Source organism: Phyllostomus discolor, chromosome 2, assembly GCF_004126475.2.
Source record: "Phyllostomus discolor isolate MPI-MPIP mPhyDis1 chromosome 2, mPhyDis1.pri.v3, whole genome shotgun sequence".
Lineage (NCBI taxonomy): Eukaryota > Metazoa > Chordata > Mammalia > Chiroptera > Phyllostomidae > Phyllostomus > Phyllostomus discolor.
The window spans coordinates 179,163,408-179,179,893 of record NC_040904.2 but is presented as its reverse complement, the minus strand read 5'-3'; the positions used below and the strand labels follow the sequence as shown (position 1 = coordinate 179,179,893).

At 42.5% G+C, this 16,486-nt stretch overlaps 1 protein-coding gene across 5 annotated transcripts; it reads right to left on the bottom strand.

Annotated features, from left to right (window-relative positions):
- Positions 1-819: 819 nt before the first annotated feature.
- Positions 820-11,993, bottom strand: PTHLH (parathyroid hormone like hormone). Of its 5 annotated transcripts, XM_036019214.1 has the most exons (5): positions 11,975-11,993; positions 11,107-11,682; positions 10,769-10,891; positions 4,767-5,189; positions 1,126-1,276 (listed from the first exon to the last, which is right to left on the bottom strand). In XM_036019214.1, exons 3-5 carry the CDS (start codon positions 10,867-10,869, stop codon positions 1,267-1,269), a joined length of 534 nt encoding a protein of 177 aa, XP_035875107.1. In that variant the 5' UTR covers positions 10,870-10,891; positions 11,107-11,682; positions 11,975-11,993; the 3' UTR covers positions 1,126-1,266. The 5 variants fall into 5 exon arrangements, with proteins under 5 accessions (XP_035875110.1, XP_035875107.1, XP_035875108.1 ...); XM_036019217.1 differs by lacking the exon at positions 11,975-11,993 and having other exon boundaries at positions 820-1,276; positions 4,719-5,189; positions 11,107-11,787; XM_036019215.1 differs by lacking the exon at positions 11,975-11,993 and having other exon boundaries at positions 11,103-11,778.
- Positions 11,994-16,486: the final 4,493 nt, after the last annotated feature.

Below are 16,486 nucleotides of genomic sequence, written 5' to 3'. Positions count from 1 at the left end.
GGGCATAAACAGAATGCCTCCTGAATGGGTGCTTGCTTGATTCAGAGGCTTTTCATTTTGTTGTGTTGCGGTTCTCTGATGTGTCCCGAGCTGCAGGGAGTTAAATAAAACAATTGTGTACACAGAAAGATGTTTGTGTTTTCACCTGAATGCAGAGGTGGGAAGAAGTAGGATGATACTCAAAATGGAAAAGGAATTGCATGTGGTGTCACACCCTCTGCAGACATTGTCCCTGCAGCCGAGGCATCACAGGAAAGCATCTTCGCCTGTGAAGGCTTTCTGAGTGGTCCCATGTCTCCCAGATGTGACCCTTTCTCCTTTCTCGATGGGAAACATTAATAGGTAGATTTCTCAAGTAGCTCTTTTATGCTTGCTATTGTTGCAAATAGGAGCAAGCTCTTGCAAATTAAACTTTATGTTGGTTAAAACCACCCCTGTCCTTAAAGTGCCTGATCTGGTTCTCTCTCCCGCCCCCTTTTTTATTTCCAGTGCTGGCTGACTCTCTGGATTAAGTGTCATTAATCTTTTCTCCTGACTTCTCTGTGTTTTTTTTTCTGCCCTCTCCCGTCTTCACTTCAAATTGGACATACTTCATAAAATGACGTCTAGGTAGTTCAGCCATTCTATTGAACTGAGCTTAAATTTTGGATGAAACACCATTTAAGTGATTTTAAACTTAAAGCTAATGTGAAAAGGTTGGAATATGTACCAATATAAACATATTAAACTTAAGGCCATATCAAATACAGTGCAAAAATTACAGTGTGTTCCTTCTGTTAGAAATCTTAAAGGATATAATTCACCTTCTGAGTCATGATGTAACTTAGATTATATTTTATTAGACATTCTTTACAAATTTAAAATACTGCTATTTTTACATGCAGAGGATACTTATATTTAGGCATTCATGAAAATCAACCACAAAATAGAGACACTTTATTGTGTCATTTATCAACATACTTGATATGTATATCTAAAGTGCATTATGTTACAAAAAATATAGAAATTCAGCAGCACCAAGATACATTTACAAAATAAATACATCAGTTGACAAAATAAATTATGGTAAATGTGACAATAATAACTGGATTAGCCTTGGAAAAAATATTCACAATGACCAATGTGCAGTTTCATAGAGCAATGAGGGGGTCAGTTTTATTCCAATGCATTTACAATATTTACAGACAATAAATATTTCTAATACTTTCCATATGTTCACTATTACAGAATCCTGCAATATGTCTTCTGAAGTTCTTTGCAAAAATTTCAATGCCTCCTGAAAAGAGAAAGAAGGGAAAGAAGAAAACAGGTTAATTTTCCTTGCAAATAAAGAGACATAAAATAAAGGGCACAAATTAAGGACCACAGACTCATACAGAAAGAGATATGGGGGACTTTTTGTAAATATCTCTTACAGGAGGTGACCGTGGGGCCCACCTGACTTTCTAGAACCTCTGCTAGAGTCTTTAGTCCAATCAAACGGTCAGGGTCATGCAGAAAGAGAAAGGCTTGTGTTTCTAAGCACAGTCTGTCAGAAAAAAGGAGAGCCTGTGAGATTTTCCAGTGCCACCAATTGGCAAGTTTGGGAAGAGAAGGCACACATTTGAGAATTTGGAAATAAGGCCAGGTTGTGCAATCCATCATCAAATACACGTTGCTTAGAAGTTTATTCCCCAGGGATGCCTGATGTAGGTAATCCACTGGTGTCTTATTTTTCCAGGTCCTCATTTGGCCAGTCTCTTTCTAAGATAACGGGCTGTTGCGAGGGTAATCAAAAGTGTGTGACTTGGGATAAAGATCGGAAGGATGCATAACTCAATAGAGTATGTTTGGTAAATGATTTCACGACATCTGTCATTTTCTTAATTGTCCTTAAACACTAAAGCATGAAACTGTTATTGGATTTTAGTTTATGAAGTCAAAATTAAGATAGAATTATTTGGTTCTCACTTTGCTGGTTTTCTGAATGGATATTGTATTAGAAATTGGGAAAGCATATTTTAAGTGAGAGAAAAAGACTCAATTGATTTAAAAGTATAAAATAGCACAAGCAAGGAGGGAATGAAGGACATTTTGAAAAATTATTTTCTGATAAGGAAAGAAAGAAAAAAAAGGAGCAAACCAAAGGACTAAAGAAAAGATCATTTAATCATATTTTACACTGCCCAGATAGATGGCTTCTTATCCTTCCTTTGGATTTCCCTTTAACAATGGCATGTATTAGAATAGCCAAGGAAAACATGTAACATGACCTAAAAATATATGTGTATGTTTATTATGTGTGTGATGCTTTAGAGGCCTAGCTCTTTTGAATACTGAAAATCTTTTATATTATTTCTAATTCAATATTTACCAAGGGAAAATATATGTGTTGAATGAAATGAGTCCTACTGTATTTTGACATCTTATTTGCAACATCAACATCTCTGAAGTTTAAAGCTATATATTTTGCACTGAATGGTTCGTGAGGAGAAGCCAGACAGTTTTAGCTCAGCGGTTTCTGTAACATATATTGTAATCAGGTTCACGTTTGCCATCTCATTGGCCTCTCAGATCATCGTACAAATCATGCAGAGGCTAAAGAGAGGATAGTAATAAAAGTTTGGTTGCCTATAAAACTTTAAAATAGTTATTCTGAAAAGATTCTATTTGTAACACAAAATTTGCATGGCCCCATATTGATACACACTTCTAAATTTCCTCACTCTTCCCTGTACCTCTGTTGGGTTGTATTGGGAGAGTGCCCACATCTGGCTGCCAAACAAACAGTGCTTTCCATGAATGTTCCTCTCAACCAGGGAACAGAAAGGAGAAGCAGAAACATTCTATTTCTTTCAGTCCTGGGTCTGGATTTGATTAGGCAACTGCCTAATTTTTACTAGATGTACTTTAGCTTAGGGATAGCTTTGGAATAAGAATTGACGAGTGCTGATTTTCATTAATTCTTTGGATACTTAAGAGCATTGCAAATTTTAAAGGAGTAAAATCCATAAAAAAGTACGAATACTTCTGTTTTTAAAATACATGCACATATATTTAGAGAGAGTAAGACAAAGGGTAAAAATAGGCTCTGGCAATCAAGTCCTTGCATTAGTTAGAAATAAGCACAGTTAAAATACAGTGGGTATCTGCACTGAGCCAACACTTGTAAGATTTGCTACCCCTTACACATCTGCTAGACATGCGCAGAACAGGTCCTTCACTGTGCTGAAGATTTCACTAATGCCTCTGCCCATCGATGACTGAAGCTGTACTACTTACCCAGTGTAACTATTATTTTACATGCTATTTAATGATGGGTTTTGTTGACTTAAAGAGAGGGAGGTGGTGGTAAAATAGGTTCAACCTCTCCTTTGAAACATCACTCTGTAATCCTATCTCTAGTCAGAGGAAAAGAAATAGAGGAGTAACAGGGGGTGCAAATAATGAGGACATTAGCTGCATGCGGCACATTTGTGTGTTGTTTCCCTCATTCTTTCAAATGCCACATAAGTACTGTACTAAAAGTAAGAAACAAAACAGATCCTATCAGTGGAAATGCATAGGCCAGGAGACAGCACTAACAGCACCGGCCTAAGTGTCAGGAAATGGGGAAATAACCCAAGTTCTGAGAAGGAACTCCCCCAGTTCCCAGGACTGCTCGGTCCTCTCACTGTGGAGTACTTTGGTTTTCTAGTTTATAAGATGAGGTTAATATTTGCCCCCCTTTTTATGCATCACAGAAACACACACACCACTATAGATAGAATGAACAATCAGAACCATGTCTAAAAGCGCCAAAACAGTAAGTTGCACTTTATTGAGTGTTTACTATATGACAGGCATTTAACCCATGTAATATCATTTAATCTTCACCCAACCCAATGAGGTTGGTACAATTATGATCTTCATTTCAGAGAAGGGGAAGGTAAGTCTTAGATCAAGCAACTTATCCAAGGTTCCGATCCAAGATTTGAAGCCAAGGTATTTGGCTCCAAAGTCTGTGAACGTCATTACTACCAGCATCTGTGAGCTACAGATAAACAAACCACATAGGTATGAAGTTTTTTTTATTCTTATTGCAATACCATAGAAAAATTATTTCAGTTTGCCAGTGGGCAAATAGGTACATGAGAAAAACATATCATTTCTAAGCCAATACTTAAAAATTTTCAGAAATCTTGATTTTTTTCCTTATAAGTTGGTAAAAACTGAAGTTAAATTTAATTAAATAAATGTAAATGTGTTTAAAATTTTAATTTATTTAAATATAAATAAATTTAAATTTTAAATAAAGTTAAATAAAAATGTGAATGGCTCAGAATCGTTTATGGTAAGATATTCTATAGTGTTTGTAGATCATATCAGAGTTTTCTATGTTCTCTTTTGTGAAAAAAAAGTAAGAAATGGCAAATGATCAGGAAAGTTTGATAAGGTGTCAGAGTGGGGAAATAAGTAGAACTTCTCTAGCAAATGATGAACATGATCACTAGCTTCTGAAGGCTGACTAAGAAATGAGATTATTTAGTGGAGTATTCAAAGACTGGTGTGGGGGCTGCGAGGATGGAGGGAAACGGGTTCCTGAAGCCCTGTCTGTGTCATGGGGGCAGAAGGACACTGCTTTAAGTCAGACAATATTCTGAGTCACCTTGCCTTGGCAAGTGTTTAACTTGTGGAGTGACTGGTGGGGGTCGGGCAGAAAGGTCTGTTCAAGCTAAGGCAGAAGGGAAGCTACACACCCCCGCCGAGAGCACCAAGGACAGGCTCTGGGCCAGCAAGCCAGTTACCGGAAGTTGAATTCCAGCGATGTCGTGGAGATGTCAGACGGGTGGTCCCCTTCCAGCCCGCTCGCAGCCATGCCCAAGTTTAACCAGGCCGATCGAGTCCGCCGTTTCTTCTTTTCCTGCTCCTTGCGTTTTCCAGGCTTGCCTTTCTTTTTCTTGCCAGGTGTCTTCAGGGGCTGCTCTTTGTACGTCTCCACCTTGTTGGTTTCCTGAGTTAAGTATCTGCCCTCATCGTCAGATCCAAATCGCACGGGGTGGTTCTTTGTGTTGGGAGCAGGCTTGGAGTTGGGGGAAACCTCCGAGGTAGTTCTGATTTCAGCTGTGTGGATTTCTGCGATCAGGTTGTGAAGGAAGAATCGTCGCCGTAAGTCTTGGATGGACTTCCCCTTGTCATGGAGGAGCTGATGTTCAGACACGGCTCTTTTGCTTTAAGGGAAAAATAGCAGGACAGAAAGAAAGCAATGAAATTTTAGTTGTTGGTAGAAACCACAAAGACATGAGGAAAGTCCTTTAGTTTTCCGTTGCTCCCATACAGGGCACAGGCTGGAAGAGGAGCAAGCTCTGGGAGCAGGCAAGGGGCCAGAGCGGAAGGACAGTTAGCAGAGTACCTGCTCTGCCACTTGCTAGGTCTGTGACCCTGGTGAGGACATAAACATTCTTGGGCCTCTGGAGTCCTATCTGTTTAAAAGGAAGGGGTCAGATTCAGCAACTTCTATGCTCCTTTCCCAATTTAAGTGATTCAGTTATTTTCAGAAATGGACAGAAACCACTGAACTGCTTTTCAAGTTTTTCGGAGTTGTGTTGGGGAAATTAATTCTGAGGTCCTAGCCTGGAAAATCAAAATGAGGCAGATTTTACCTGAGTACTTGCCCCAGGTGTGCATATGCACACACACGCGCACACATATACATTGCTCCCCCATTAAGAAAATAATAATACTGAATCTTAAAGAACAGCGAGCTGTAAGAGTAAAAGCAAACAAAGACTGAAGGATAAAGTGAGCAGTGAAGCCTGTCTAGGAAACAGCTTAACAGACTGAGTTTTAACATACTGGACTGCAGGCTACTAAGAACCTATATCTGAAGGCCAACTGTCAGAGAAAGCATGCATAATTTTCTGTAAAGTAGTGGGTGGTCTCTTTAAAATGGGTTTCTTTGTGTGTTTAAATTAAGTGAGATCATTTTATTTCTTCTGTGATTTTTTTTTATTTAGAATTTCAGAGGGTATTAGCCTTGGTACTTGGTTAAGAAATTCATTTTTTCTACTTGTTCTTTGTCTTAAAAATATCTCTATGAACAAATATGATGTGATTTTTCAATTTAAACAACAATCTCCTAAAAATACAGTGAAAAAGAATAAACTAATTTGCTGTCAATCCTTTTAGTTGACACCCTGGCTCTTGCTTAAATGTTCATGCATGAATTCTTTTATTAGTCTGTGTATATATTGTTAAACATATTTAAGGACAACATCAGTCACATTATGCTAGCTTCCAACCTGTGTTATTTCTACCATTGAAATAAGCCTCCAAAGTGATTCATATTCAAAAGTGTCTGAGGGTATTTCACAGGGCTACATCCCGTGTGGCCTTACTTTCCTGAGACACACTGGTATCTGGGTCCCTTACTGCTTTCACTATACAACTTCTTTTACTCCTCAAAGAAATGTGACAGTAACAAACAGCATTCCCCTCACTTTCACAGACTGGGAAAGCGAGGTTCCTCGAGCGTGAATGCCCACCCTTGCCCACACAACTCGGAGCCAGGCAGAGAGGGGGTTCCACAAATGTGTTCTTTTGATTCAGAACCAAGATTGCTTTTCACCTTCCTCAACCCTTTCTCCTCCTGAAGCTGAAGTGTATGTTGAGAAAACAAGAAAGAAAGGGCACAGAGTAGGAAACCTGTGGTGGGAGCCGTGACAAGGGGTGAGTGAACAACAATCTACCCCTTTCCTTGAAGACCAAGTTTATGGCCTCAAGAAGTCCATTCTCATCGCCATAATAAAGAACTAGGATACTTAGACTTTGGGTTTGCATTGAGGTAATGAGAGATTGTCTAGTTACACTATGAGTCCAAGAAGGATAAAACATGAAAAAACACTCATTATTTCTCTGGACCTTTTAGCTGGAATGCCAGCTTCCTTTTAGTAATTTAGTGTGTGAACTGACTTTAAGCCATGTTAGCTGTTCAAAAAAGACATGACTTAATGGAAAGGAATTTAACAGGAGCCTGGTTTAAATGAGGCATGAAGGAGTCTCTCTTCCTTTTTGAAGGTGCCACATGTGACTAGATTAAAATTCACTTACTGTGGCAATAGTTAGTACTCTGGAAACTTTTAATAATCTACAAATTTGAGGCTTTGGTACAATATATTTATTTCCTCTAATAACATTTTTAAAGAATAAGACTGATATAACTGCATATTTCAAAAGTATTGCAGATTAGTGAATATCTTTTAGCAAAATGTCAAAATAAAAAGTTCTTAAGTAATGATCACTTATAGTATTTGGAAATTTTCTTTCTTTCTCAATTCCTGGCAGATATCCACTCCATCTGTATTGCTCTCCAAATGTATAATACAACCCATTCTAGCTTACCCTGAAGCCAAAACTTTTAATGGTTGGTCTGTTCTAATCAAGCCACATTGCTCATGCCCCCTCTGACTGGCATGTGTGCCTGTCATCTTGGCCAGCCTGTCAACTGTGAGTCACAGTGTCTTCCTAAGTCAAGCACTGCACTTTCCCAGGATGGTTCTCCTGGGAAAAGGAGTGATCTTTCTGTCCCTGTCTTTTATGAAAAGCCTGCAATATGGCACGACTTTGTCCAGTTTAAAATAGTACTCCTCTTGTGAGGTACAAAACTTCTTTCTGCCTTTTAGGGCTGTTAGTATATTAGAAAATGCAGACTTTCCTAAATGCTAAATCTGAAATGCTGTTACATAATTTACTTAATGATTCAAAGACTTCTGTATTTAAACTATGGTGAAGAATGAATTTCTAACTGGGCAACTGCGTTAGAAGATCAGAAATACGATGGCATCCTTATTGTTAACAAGGAGGAAGGTCCCTAGAGTGTCCTGTTCATTTTCAAAATAAGACGTACACTTACACAAGGATAAAGGATGAGTATGTACAAACTAGATACACATAGGTAATGGGTAATACATTCAGATTAAGGAGAATTTCAATCTAGAAAATTCTGAAACATTTCGGTTGTAACTATGGCCTCAGTAGCAGTCTGCTACTCTCTGTGTCTGTGAACGGGACACAGCACAGTGGTTCACATGAAACGCATTACATGCCCAAGCTCCAGCGTGGCAAAACAAGAGTGTTATGTTCATGGTCTCCACTGATTACTGTAAAAAATTTGCAAAAATGTGGGGGGAAGGCCTACCATAGATAACTCTAAATTCAATCAAAATATGACCATTCTGTTTTAAAGAAAAATCACCCCCAAGGGCGTTTTCAGGGAAAATTAAATTTCGAAGGAACTCTCAAGGAACACAGACAGTACACAGAGTGATGGACACTCCTCTCCCAGCACCGGGAGAAGCAGCATGCTTGTGCTGATGCTAAGGCTCCTCAAGGAGTCTGGGTTTGAGAAGAACAGTCCTATGGTACATGGAAGAGTCAGGGTTAGGGTGTTAGAGTTAAAATGACTCACCAGAAGTCCCTTCCAACCCAAATGACTCAGTCGAAAGTTATGCTTTTCATTAAGTGGAATAGACCCAGTCTGGCTCCACAGCAAATCAGCCAATGATGTTTTAGGTTTCCGAATCTGCTGGGGTTCCCCCCTCTAACTTAAACACAAAAGTTGCTACCTGCTGCAACGCATAGACCTCACTTCCCAACCTCCAACTTACTCATTCTCTAGCGTCATTAGTTAAAGTCTTTTGGATTCACAGGTACAAACGTTTCACAAACCCTTTTCTCATGGCTTGACATTGTAATTGTTGTGATAGTTTCCTCTCCTTTAAAAGTCAGCCCCTAGTCAGGAAAACGCCTAAAGCAGTTTCCTTAATCATTGGTGTGAAAAGTAACTGGGGAATAACCTGGTTTGATTTTATGTTAAAATCCCTTTCAAGAAACTAGGTTGACTTAGCATAGTCATAGACTAATGTTTTGTTTTACTGCTACTTGGCAGCAATGTAAAAAAATGATATTTTTAAAACTCCATCTGGCTATAATAATTTGATGAAACATCTTCATCTACTGATGATTTCAACCATGGCTGTAACGTAATGATCTATTAGCCATTAACTAGGAGCATGTTTTGTGGTAGTTTTATAACCATCTGCTGAGTGTGAGTGTTTGATTACAATATTATATTTCACCCACAAACAAAACTATAACAGAGTCATTGGCTGCTAAATGGGTTTTTTTTTATGTGTATTTTTGCAAGGTGCAACAAAGAAAGTTAAAAATAGACTTTAGGACAATTAGCACTGTTTTAATACCATAACTGTGGATTTAATCATGGTCCATTTACTGTTTCTCAAAAGAGAAAACAGGTATTTCTTAAGCAACTTTAAAGAAAAAAATTGGCTGGTTTCCAAGACAGTATTTCTTGGCCAAATAAATACAGTATTTAAGCATGCTTTTAAAAATTCACACTTCAAAAAAAAATCTCACTCTTCATCTATATTTATGTATAGATTTTATTCAATACAAGCCTCAAAATGAGCAAAAAGTCTGAAGATAATTTTTAGAAATACATCAACAAAATGTTGATGAAGAATACAATGCAGCTTTATTTTCAGTACAATGTTCTACACAATTTGCCTTGGGAAATTCATAATAGATTTTCATTTTGGTGCCAAGGTTCAGACATGTCTGAAGTAATTTCATTTAAGGATTTTCTACTTTAATAATAATAGACCAAGGGCACATAAAATTGTTGCCTTTTTGTACACCTTTGGGAATTTACAAGGAAGCACCATGAACTTGACTATAAATATTAGATATTGCTATTTTTATTGTTAGGATGAAAGTTTTCCTTAATTCCTTCTCCAGAGGCAAACTCTTCTCAGTTCTCAAACTTTATGGTTTTCTCATCCTGAACAATGAGCCCGCAGCCTAAAGATGCCCAAAGGCAGCGTCGACCGTTCATGAACTGCCAGGTCCAACAGATTGTGGAGATAGTACTACTCTACCACATAGTGATATTTAGCTGGCGTGCTGCGACCTATAAGTATTTTAAAGTCAAAATTACCCTTAAAAGAATCACCAAATGAGAATTCCAAAATACAAATTTTCAGTCTACAGTGCAAATATATGGCTCCAGATTACAGAACTGTTAGCCATAATTCCAAGGAAAAAAAAAAAGTCTCCACACCTAATACTGATTTTAGAATCAAGCACCCTAGCGTTCCTGAACCGTATCAATACTAACGCTGGAATTGTGCCATTGCAAGTTGTCACTACCTTCTTATATAATATGCCTTCATTATGTAACGTGGTCCGTTTTATATGCTTAGAGTTATGTCATTCATAATAAAATTGGATGTAAGGTTTTTGCTTTGCCCACACCAATTGCCACCCACATCCAGTATGTATAGAAGCGCACGCAGGCGTGCTTCCCTGCATCCCTCTGCTTCCTCCTTGCGTTATCTAAATCTCTTGGATAAGTCAGGGTTTCAAAACCTTCCCAGGTCCTGAAAGTAACCCTTTTCTTTCACTAGAGGCAGAGGATCTTTGTCTAGAGGTGATTCTGTAAAAACAAAACAAAACAAAACAAAACAAAACAAAACAAAACAAAACGCTCCCTCTTATGGAAACTCATATAAAATTTTTCTCAGCTGTCTTTCCTGGAGGTTCAAACAGTTCTCCCGCTGGGGTTGAGAACTGGGCTCAGCTCCCCCGGCAGGTAGCCGGATCTCCTTGCTCTCTAACTCGGCCAGGAGCATCAGTGGCCGAGGTGAGCCGTGGGCAGCGCCCCATCCTGGCGGCCTCTCCCACTGTCCTCCCCAGCCCGCTCCCGGAGCCCCGGGGAGGACGGGACACTTACAGCCGGCGGCCCAGCTCCTCCACCGAGCGCCCGCAGGAGGGCACCGAGTAGCTCAGCAGAAACACCGCGACGCTCCACTGCTGTACCAGCCTCCACAGCATCGTTTCCTCTCGCTCTCAGGACCTGCGACAGAACGGAAAGCGACCCGAAGTGTCAGTCCGGAATCTCCATCTCCCCGCACTACCCGCTTCCCCTTTTAGCCTGATTTCAAATAGCCTCTTCAAAATCAAGGGCATCTCCCAAGTTGCAAAGAAGAGAAAGAGAGAGCGAGAGCGAGAGAGAGAGAGAGAGAGAGAGAGAGGGAGGGAGAACTTTCTCAGAATCCTCTCAGCACTTACTTATTTAGGAACCAGCTACTCCAACTGTGTTTTTGCCAAACCACACAGGCAAAAAGAGACCAAAAAGGGGGGAAAATCAGAGGTTCTTCCTCCGAAATAACCAAAATGAAATAATTTTATATATGCATCAATGATGAGCAGCGAACGTGTTTACACGTCTCCCATAGCAATGTCTAATTAATCTGGACGGCAGTTTTCCTGGGTTCCTGGAGCAGGACTAATCCCCTCCTAAAAAGAGAAGAAAGTTTCCTTCTCCGAAGTCAGCTTCTTTGCGAACTAGGCCGTCTCGTTCCAGAGCCACTTGCAGGGAGACCCACATATATACACATAGCTGTCTGTCTACCTCCTCTGGTGGGCTGGTTGCTTCCGGAAAGTTGATTCCACACACTCTGAGAACAAGTTTCAAGTGCGTGTGTCGTCGATCAGGAGGGCCAGGTGGCAACGAGGGCGGGCTAATAGCGGCGCGGAGGGGCGGCGGCCCCGCTTCACGGGCGGGGAGGCATGCTGGCCAAGCGACGCAGGTTAGAGGCGAGTTGAAAGCCGAGCAGAGGAATGTTCACACGCTCCCAGGCAAACCTGCGGGAGAAGTGAGCGAGTCGCAAAGAGGTGGCGCCCTAGGAACGCGCGCGGGGCGAGTGAGGGCGCGGACGCCCAGGGGGCGGGGGCGGCGACGGGCGGCCAGAGCGGGCCCCGCCGGTCGGAGCGAGCGGAGAGGAGCTTGGAGCTGGGAAATGCACTGCAGGCGAAGGAGCTCCCCGCCTCCCGCCCTACCGCCCCCGATGCTGCCCCGAGCTCCCCGGAGCCCCACCCCGGAGCGCCAGCCCTACCGCGCCAGCCCAGAGTCGGGCGCGTGGGCGGATTCGCTCACCCCCGCTGGGTCCCGGCGGCTCCGGACTGCCCGGCGTATCTACCATCTGAAGTCCCCGAGGGCGTGCGGACAGCCCCCGGCAGCCACTGACCCCGGCGCGTCCTTGCAGCCGGGTGAGCTGGACGCGCGGCTGCCGGGGGGCAAACCGGCAGGGAGGAGGCAAAGCAGCTGGGGCCAGAGAGTGCGGGCACCCGGAATCCCCGGCGGGGAGGTCCCAGGCCGTGGGCCCAGGGCTTTAGTGAGCCCTAAGCTCGCTTGGGAGCTCGGGGAGCGAGACAGGAACCTTACTTTCTGGACCTTCCTGGGACAAACTGAGTGGGGAGAGTCGCCAAGGTGGGGGGAGATTCTTCGTTTAGAAGAGTTAAAACGGTTTCAGACTTCAGGTCGAAATGACACTTCTTACTGTCTCAGAACAGCTGAGGACATCTGGAGCCCGTCCAAGAAAACCCGCGCACAGGATGGGGACCCTCTTTTCCATGACAGAAGGGAACCAACACTCCTGGGGAGCGCACACGGTCTCTTAGCCCGCCAGCAGGAGTCTAAACCACGCTTTCCCGGATAAACCTACTCCGTCGCCCCCTCACCTCCCAGTGCCCTATTGCATACTCGAGGGTGACTCTGTCCGAGTCACATCAGCTCTCAGACGCAGCGAAACTATCGTCATACGCTGCTCTGTCTCGGAAAAGCGAAGGGAAAGCAGAGTGTTCTTCTCAAAGCTCATGGGCGGGGAAGAAAGACTGCAGTGAATTACTGGGCAGTATCATCTAGGAAGGATTGCAGCGGATGTGAACGCCCTCCCAAGGAGTTCCTCTATCTCTTTGAAATGAACGCGGCTGGTTGGGAACCCTTCAAGGGATGTTTGTTTGTCAGACAGACACTCCTAATGGTAGATTTCAGTACTTTCTAGAAGGTTAGTGTGATTTAGAGATTTCAGATCATTAGGAGAGTCTGACCTTAATCACGTCTGACTTTCTGGCTGATGCTCGGCAGATTTCCAGAGGGTGGGTGAAACAGCGCCCTCTCACCGACCTTCACTTATCTCGGCTCCTTTTCCACCTTAACTGCAGCTAGCTGGCCGGCAGTTAACATTTGCTGCCTAGTTTGGGTGGGGGTCACTCCTACTCAGAAGCTACTCTCTCATTTGATTACTTTACACTTCATACTTTAAAAAACTTGGCTTCCTCCTATTAAAACAAAAAAGTCTCTGGGAATTTCCACAATTTCCCTTGAAAGTTTAAGAATTTGTAAATGTTAGACCTGTTTGCATGGCATGAAAAGACAAAGTTAACAACACTCAAAAATGTCAAGGTCAACCTTTGAACCTCCAGCACTTTCTGATTTATATTAAATTCTTTCCAAAAAAACACAGGCGCCTTAATGTAATCATTAGACCTGAAGGGGGAAATCTGTTAAAAAAAAAAGCACATCACAAATGAGCCATTTAATACTTGCAAGTTTTTTCAACATTAAAGTGATAATATTTGCTTCCACAATGAAAAAGAGAGGTACTTAGCCAATTTTCAAACTATCCAGGCTTTAGAAAGTCAGCCATTCCCCAATAAAGTTTAAAGCCAAGATTGGAAATATCAAATCACTTATGCTATAAGTAAATTTATTATACTCTCATTATAAATACATCAGTAGACTGCTTTGATTTGTGTTGCTTTTTTTCTTTTTACTAATTAAACAAAATTGACCTCCTCTCTCCTCCCCACTCCCCACTCACTTTTCTGGTGTTAATGGCAAAATATCTATCAAATATATTTAGAAGTTCCTCTCCCTCACAAAATGAGAAAATATATACACAGGAAAATTAAAGAGTCTTTATATACTTGGAATACTAAAGTTTCCTTATAATTGATTACTTCACCTTTTCTTCTGGATTTATAGTCTTGTCTGTTCCTCTGGACAAAGGAGGAAGGTCTTCTTAGCAGTCTCTTCCAGAAATGATTTTTTTTTGTTCTTTAAAAAGTAAAATGAAATTTTAAATGAATGAAAAACTTCCTGTGGAGTCTTTTCTGTTCCCACCAAATGCAATTGTTAGAAAGCTAGAAATCAGGTACCTCTTCTAAGGTACTCTGTTCATTACTTTCAGCAGAAACTCTCCTCAATATATACCCAGGATGCTGACTTTTTGCCTTCCTGAAAAGTGTATTTTCTGACATCATAATCTAGTTTCCAATACAACTGAGTAACCTCTATGATAATGCTGAGGACATGTGAATGCAAATATGATGACTTCACACTAGAAAACTTTATCACCCCCCCCTTTTTTTTTTGCTTAGAATAGAACAAGTGCCAGTAGAAACTGAATGTTTGCTTAGGCCTTACTATCACATCAATGCACTTTAGCAAATAGGAGGATTTGAAGGCCTGTCTTAATCTGAAATGTTCCATGTGAAGACAGTTTAGCATTGAGGGATGTACACTTACATGAAAGAGTAGTCCAATTTTGAAAGAATTTTCTAAAATTTTAAGTGACTTTTACACTTAAATTCATGTTTAAATAACTGGTTGATATCTCTTCTTGCAATTTAGAAAAAAACATTTATGTTTAGCTTTTTCCTCTTTCTCCTTTTTTTTCCTCCATAGCCCAAACAACAATGGAACAAACATTCAAACCAGGAAAGTACTTACATCTCTTTAAACAGTGCACCTGGGCTCAGAAATGCCCTTATCTTATTATCAACAAGCACCTAGATTTAACATTTGCCAATCTGTAGCTCCAAGCCATATCTCTTAAATCCTATGAAACCAAACAACTAAACTCATCCCTTCTCTATTCCGAACTTTTTCTTTGTTTATGTAAAGAAGGTTGCATCATTAGCTCAAGTAAATTTATCTTTTGACTCCATTACAATGAGTTCCAAGTCACTTACTTGCCTGGACTGAGACTGGAGAGGAGGCTGTTGCCAGCTGACCCCAAGGGAGCAATAAAGGGGATGTAATAACTTTAGATCCTAAATAGGGGTATAAAAGGGTATGTTTCATGATGGAATCTCTGTAGTTAGGTGAGGATAAGACTGAAACAGAGGCTTCCGTCTCCAGGAACAGGACTGGCTGCTGACATCTGGAGGAACTGCCTCAGGGAAAAGCACCGACACATGCACCAGTCCCGCCCCAGTCTCCCCGCTGGGAGAGTGGGTCTCACACCAGCCTCGCCCTTCCTTACTTCCTGGGCAGTGCTCAGCTTTCCCCAAACAGGACCAGAAAGCCCAGCAGTGAAGCAGTTTTCCCTGAGGGGCCTAAGCCAATGTGTGATGAGAATGTCTTTAGGAAATGGGGTTCTTTAGGGACCAGTCCTCCAAAGTCCGGCACTTGTGCAACTCCCAAACCCATGAGCATCAAAATGCATTTGAGGGGTATTCTTCTGGCCAGGGATGGGGTGTGCGCACATGTGTGCGTGTGTGTGCATGTGTGTAAGAGAGAGAAAATGGAGGTGTAGTATATGAGTCCTGATTTCCTGGACTGGTGCCCACTGGATGCCCTCGGCTGGGCCAAGTTCTTGGCTTCCTGAAGTAGGCAGCTCTGGACTTGTGCGAGACCACAGGGCAAGTTTCAAGTCCCACCTGACTCAGACCACAACTCCTCAACCTGAAACTGCTCTCTGGCAGTGCCACACGGCCTTCCTGGCTGACGCCCAGCTCCGCTGAGAGGGGAACTGTCCTTTCTTAAAATGCAAGCGCTGGCTGTCCGCAAGGCACAGCCCCCGGAGTTACTGAGACCTGGAAAACTGTTACCTCCCTAGCACTATTCTACGCCTGTGCAAAACCATCCAGGTCACAGTGTGTCCCCAAGGCAGCACCCAGACTGGGGTGCCCGTCCTCTCAGGCGGAAAGACACACACGTAGATGAGGCATTGTGTCTATTTCTATCTGAGCTCGTAATTACCGTGTCCGCGGGCCCTGCCTGCCCTTCCTGGGATTTGTGTCAGAAATAAGGCCTCCGTAAAGAAAACGTGAAAGCTACATGCTCCCTCCCAGGGGTTGCCTGGACTCGTTTCCTGGCTGCCGCAGGAAGGGGAGGCATGTGTCTCTTAGGGCAGGGCTTCAGGGCCTTGGAAGAGGTTTGAGGGTAATGAAACAATCTTTATTAGACCCTCCTCTCCCCATGTCCCACAACAGTCTTGGGTTGCCCGTTGCTGATTGGATCCCCTAGGAGGGCGCGGGCTTGGTTCCCGAGGATCTTAAGCTTGATAGAAAATTCAGACGCCTGGGCCCCTTGGGGGATCTAGCTGCGTGCCCTGGTTCTCCCGTGACTTCTTTCCCTATGAAAGTGGAGCTCCGATTGCCGCACAGAACATGCTCTGTCGCCGGCGGTAGACTCAAGGCCTTTGCACTGCGTCCCATTCCGCAGGATTGAGTGCGGCGTTTCACACCGTTGGAGTCAGATTCGCTGGCTATGCTAGTCCCCTCCTCCCCGGAGCCGCCCGGCTTCTGGCTGCAGACTGAAAGGAAGCTTCGGGAACAGTGTGACCCGAGGACAGGGTCCGAGGATGCGAGTGGGGCTTTC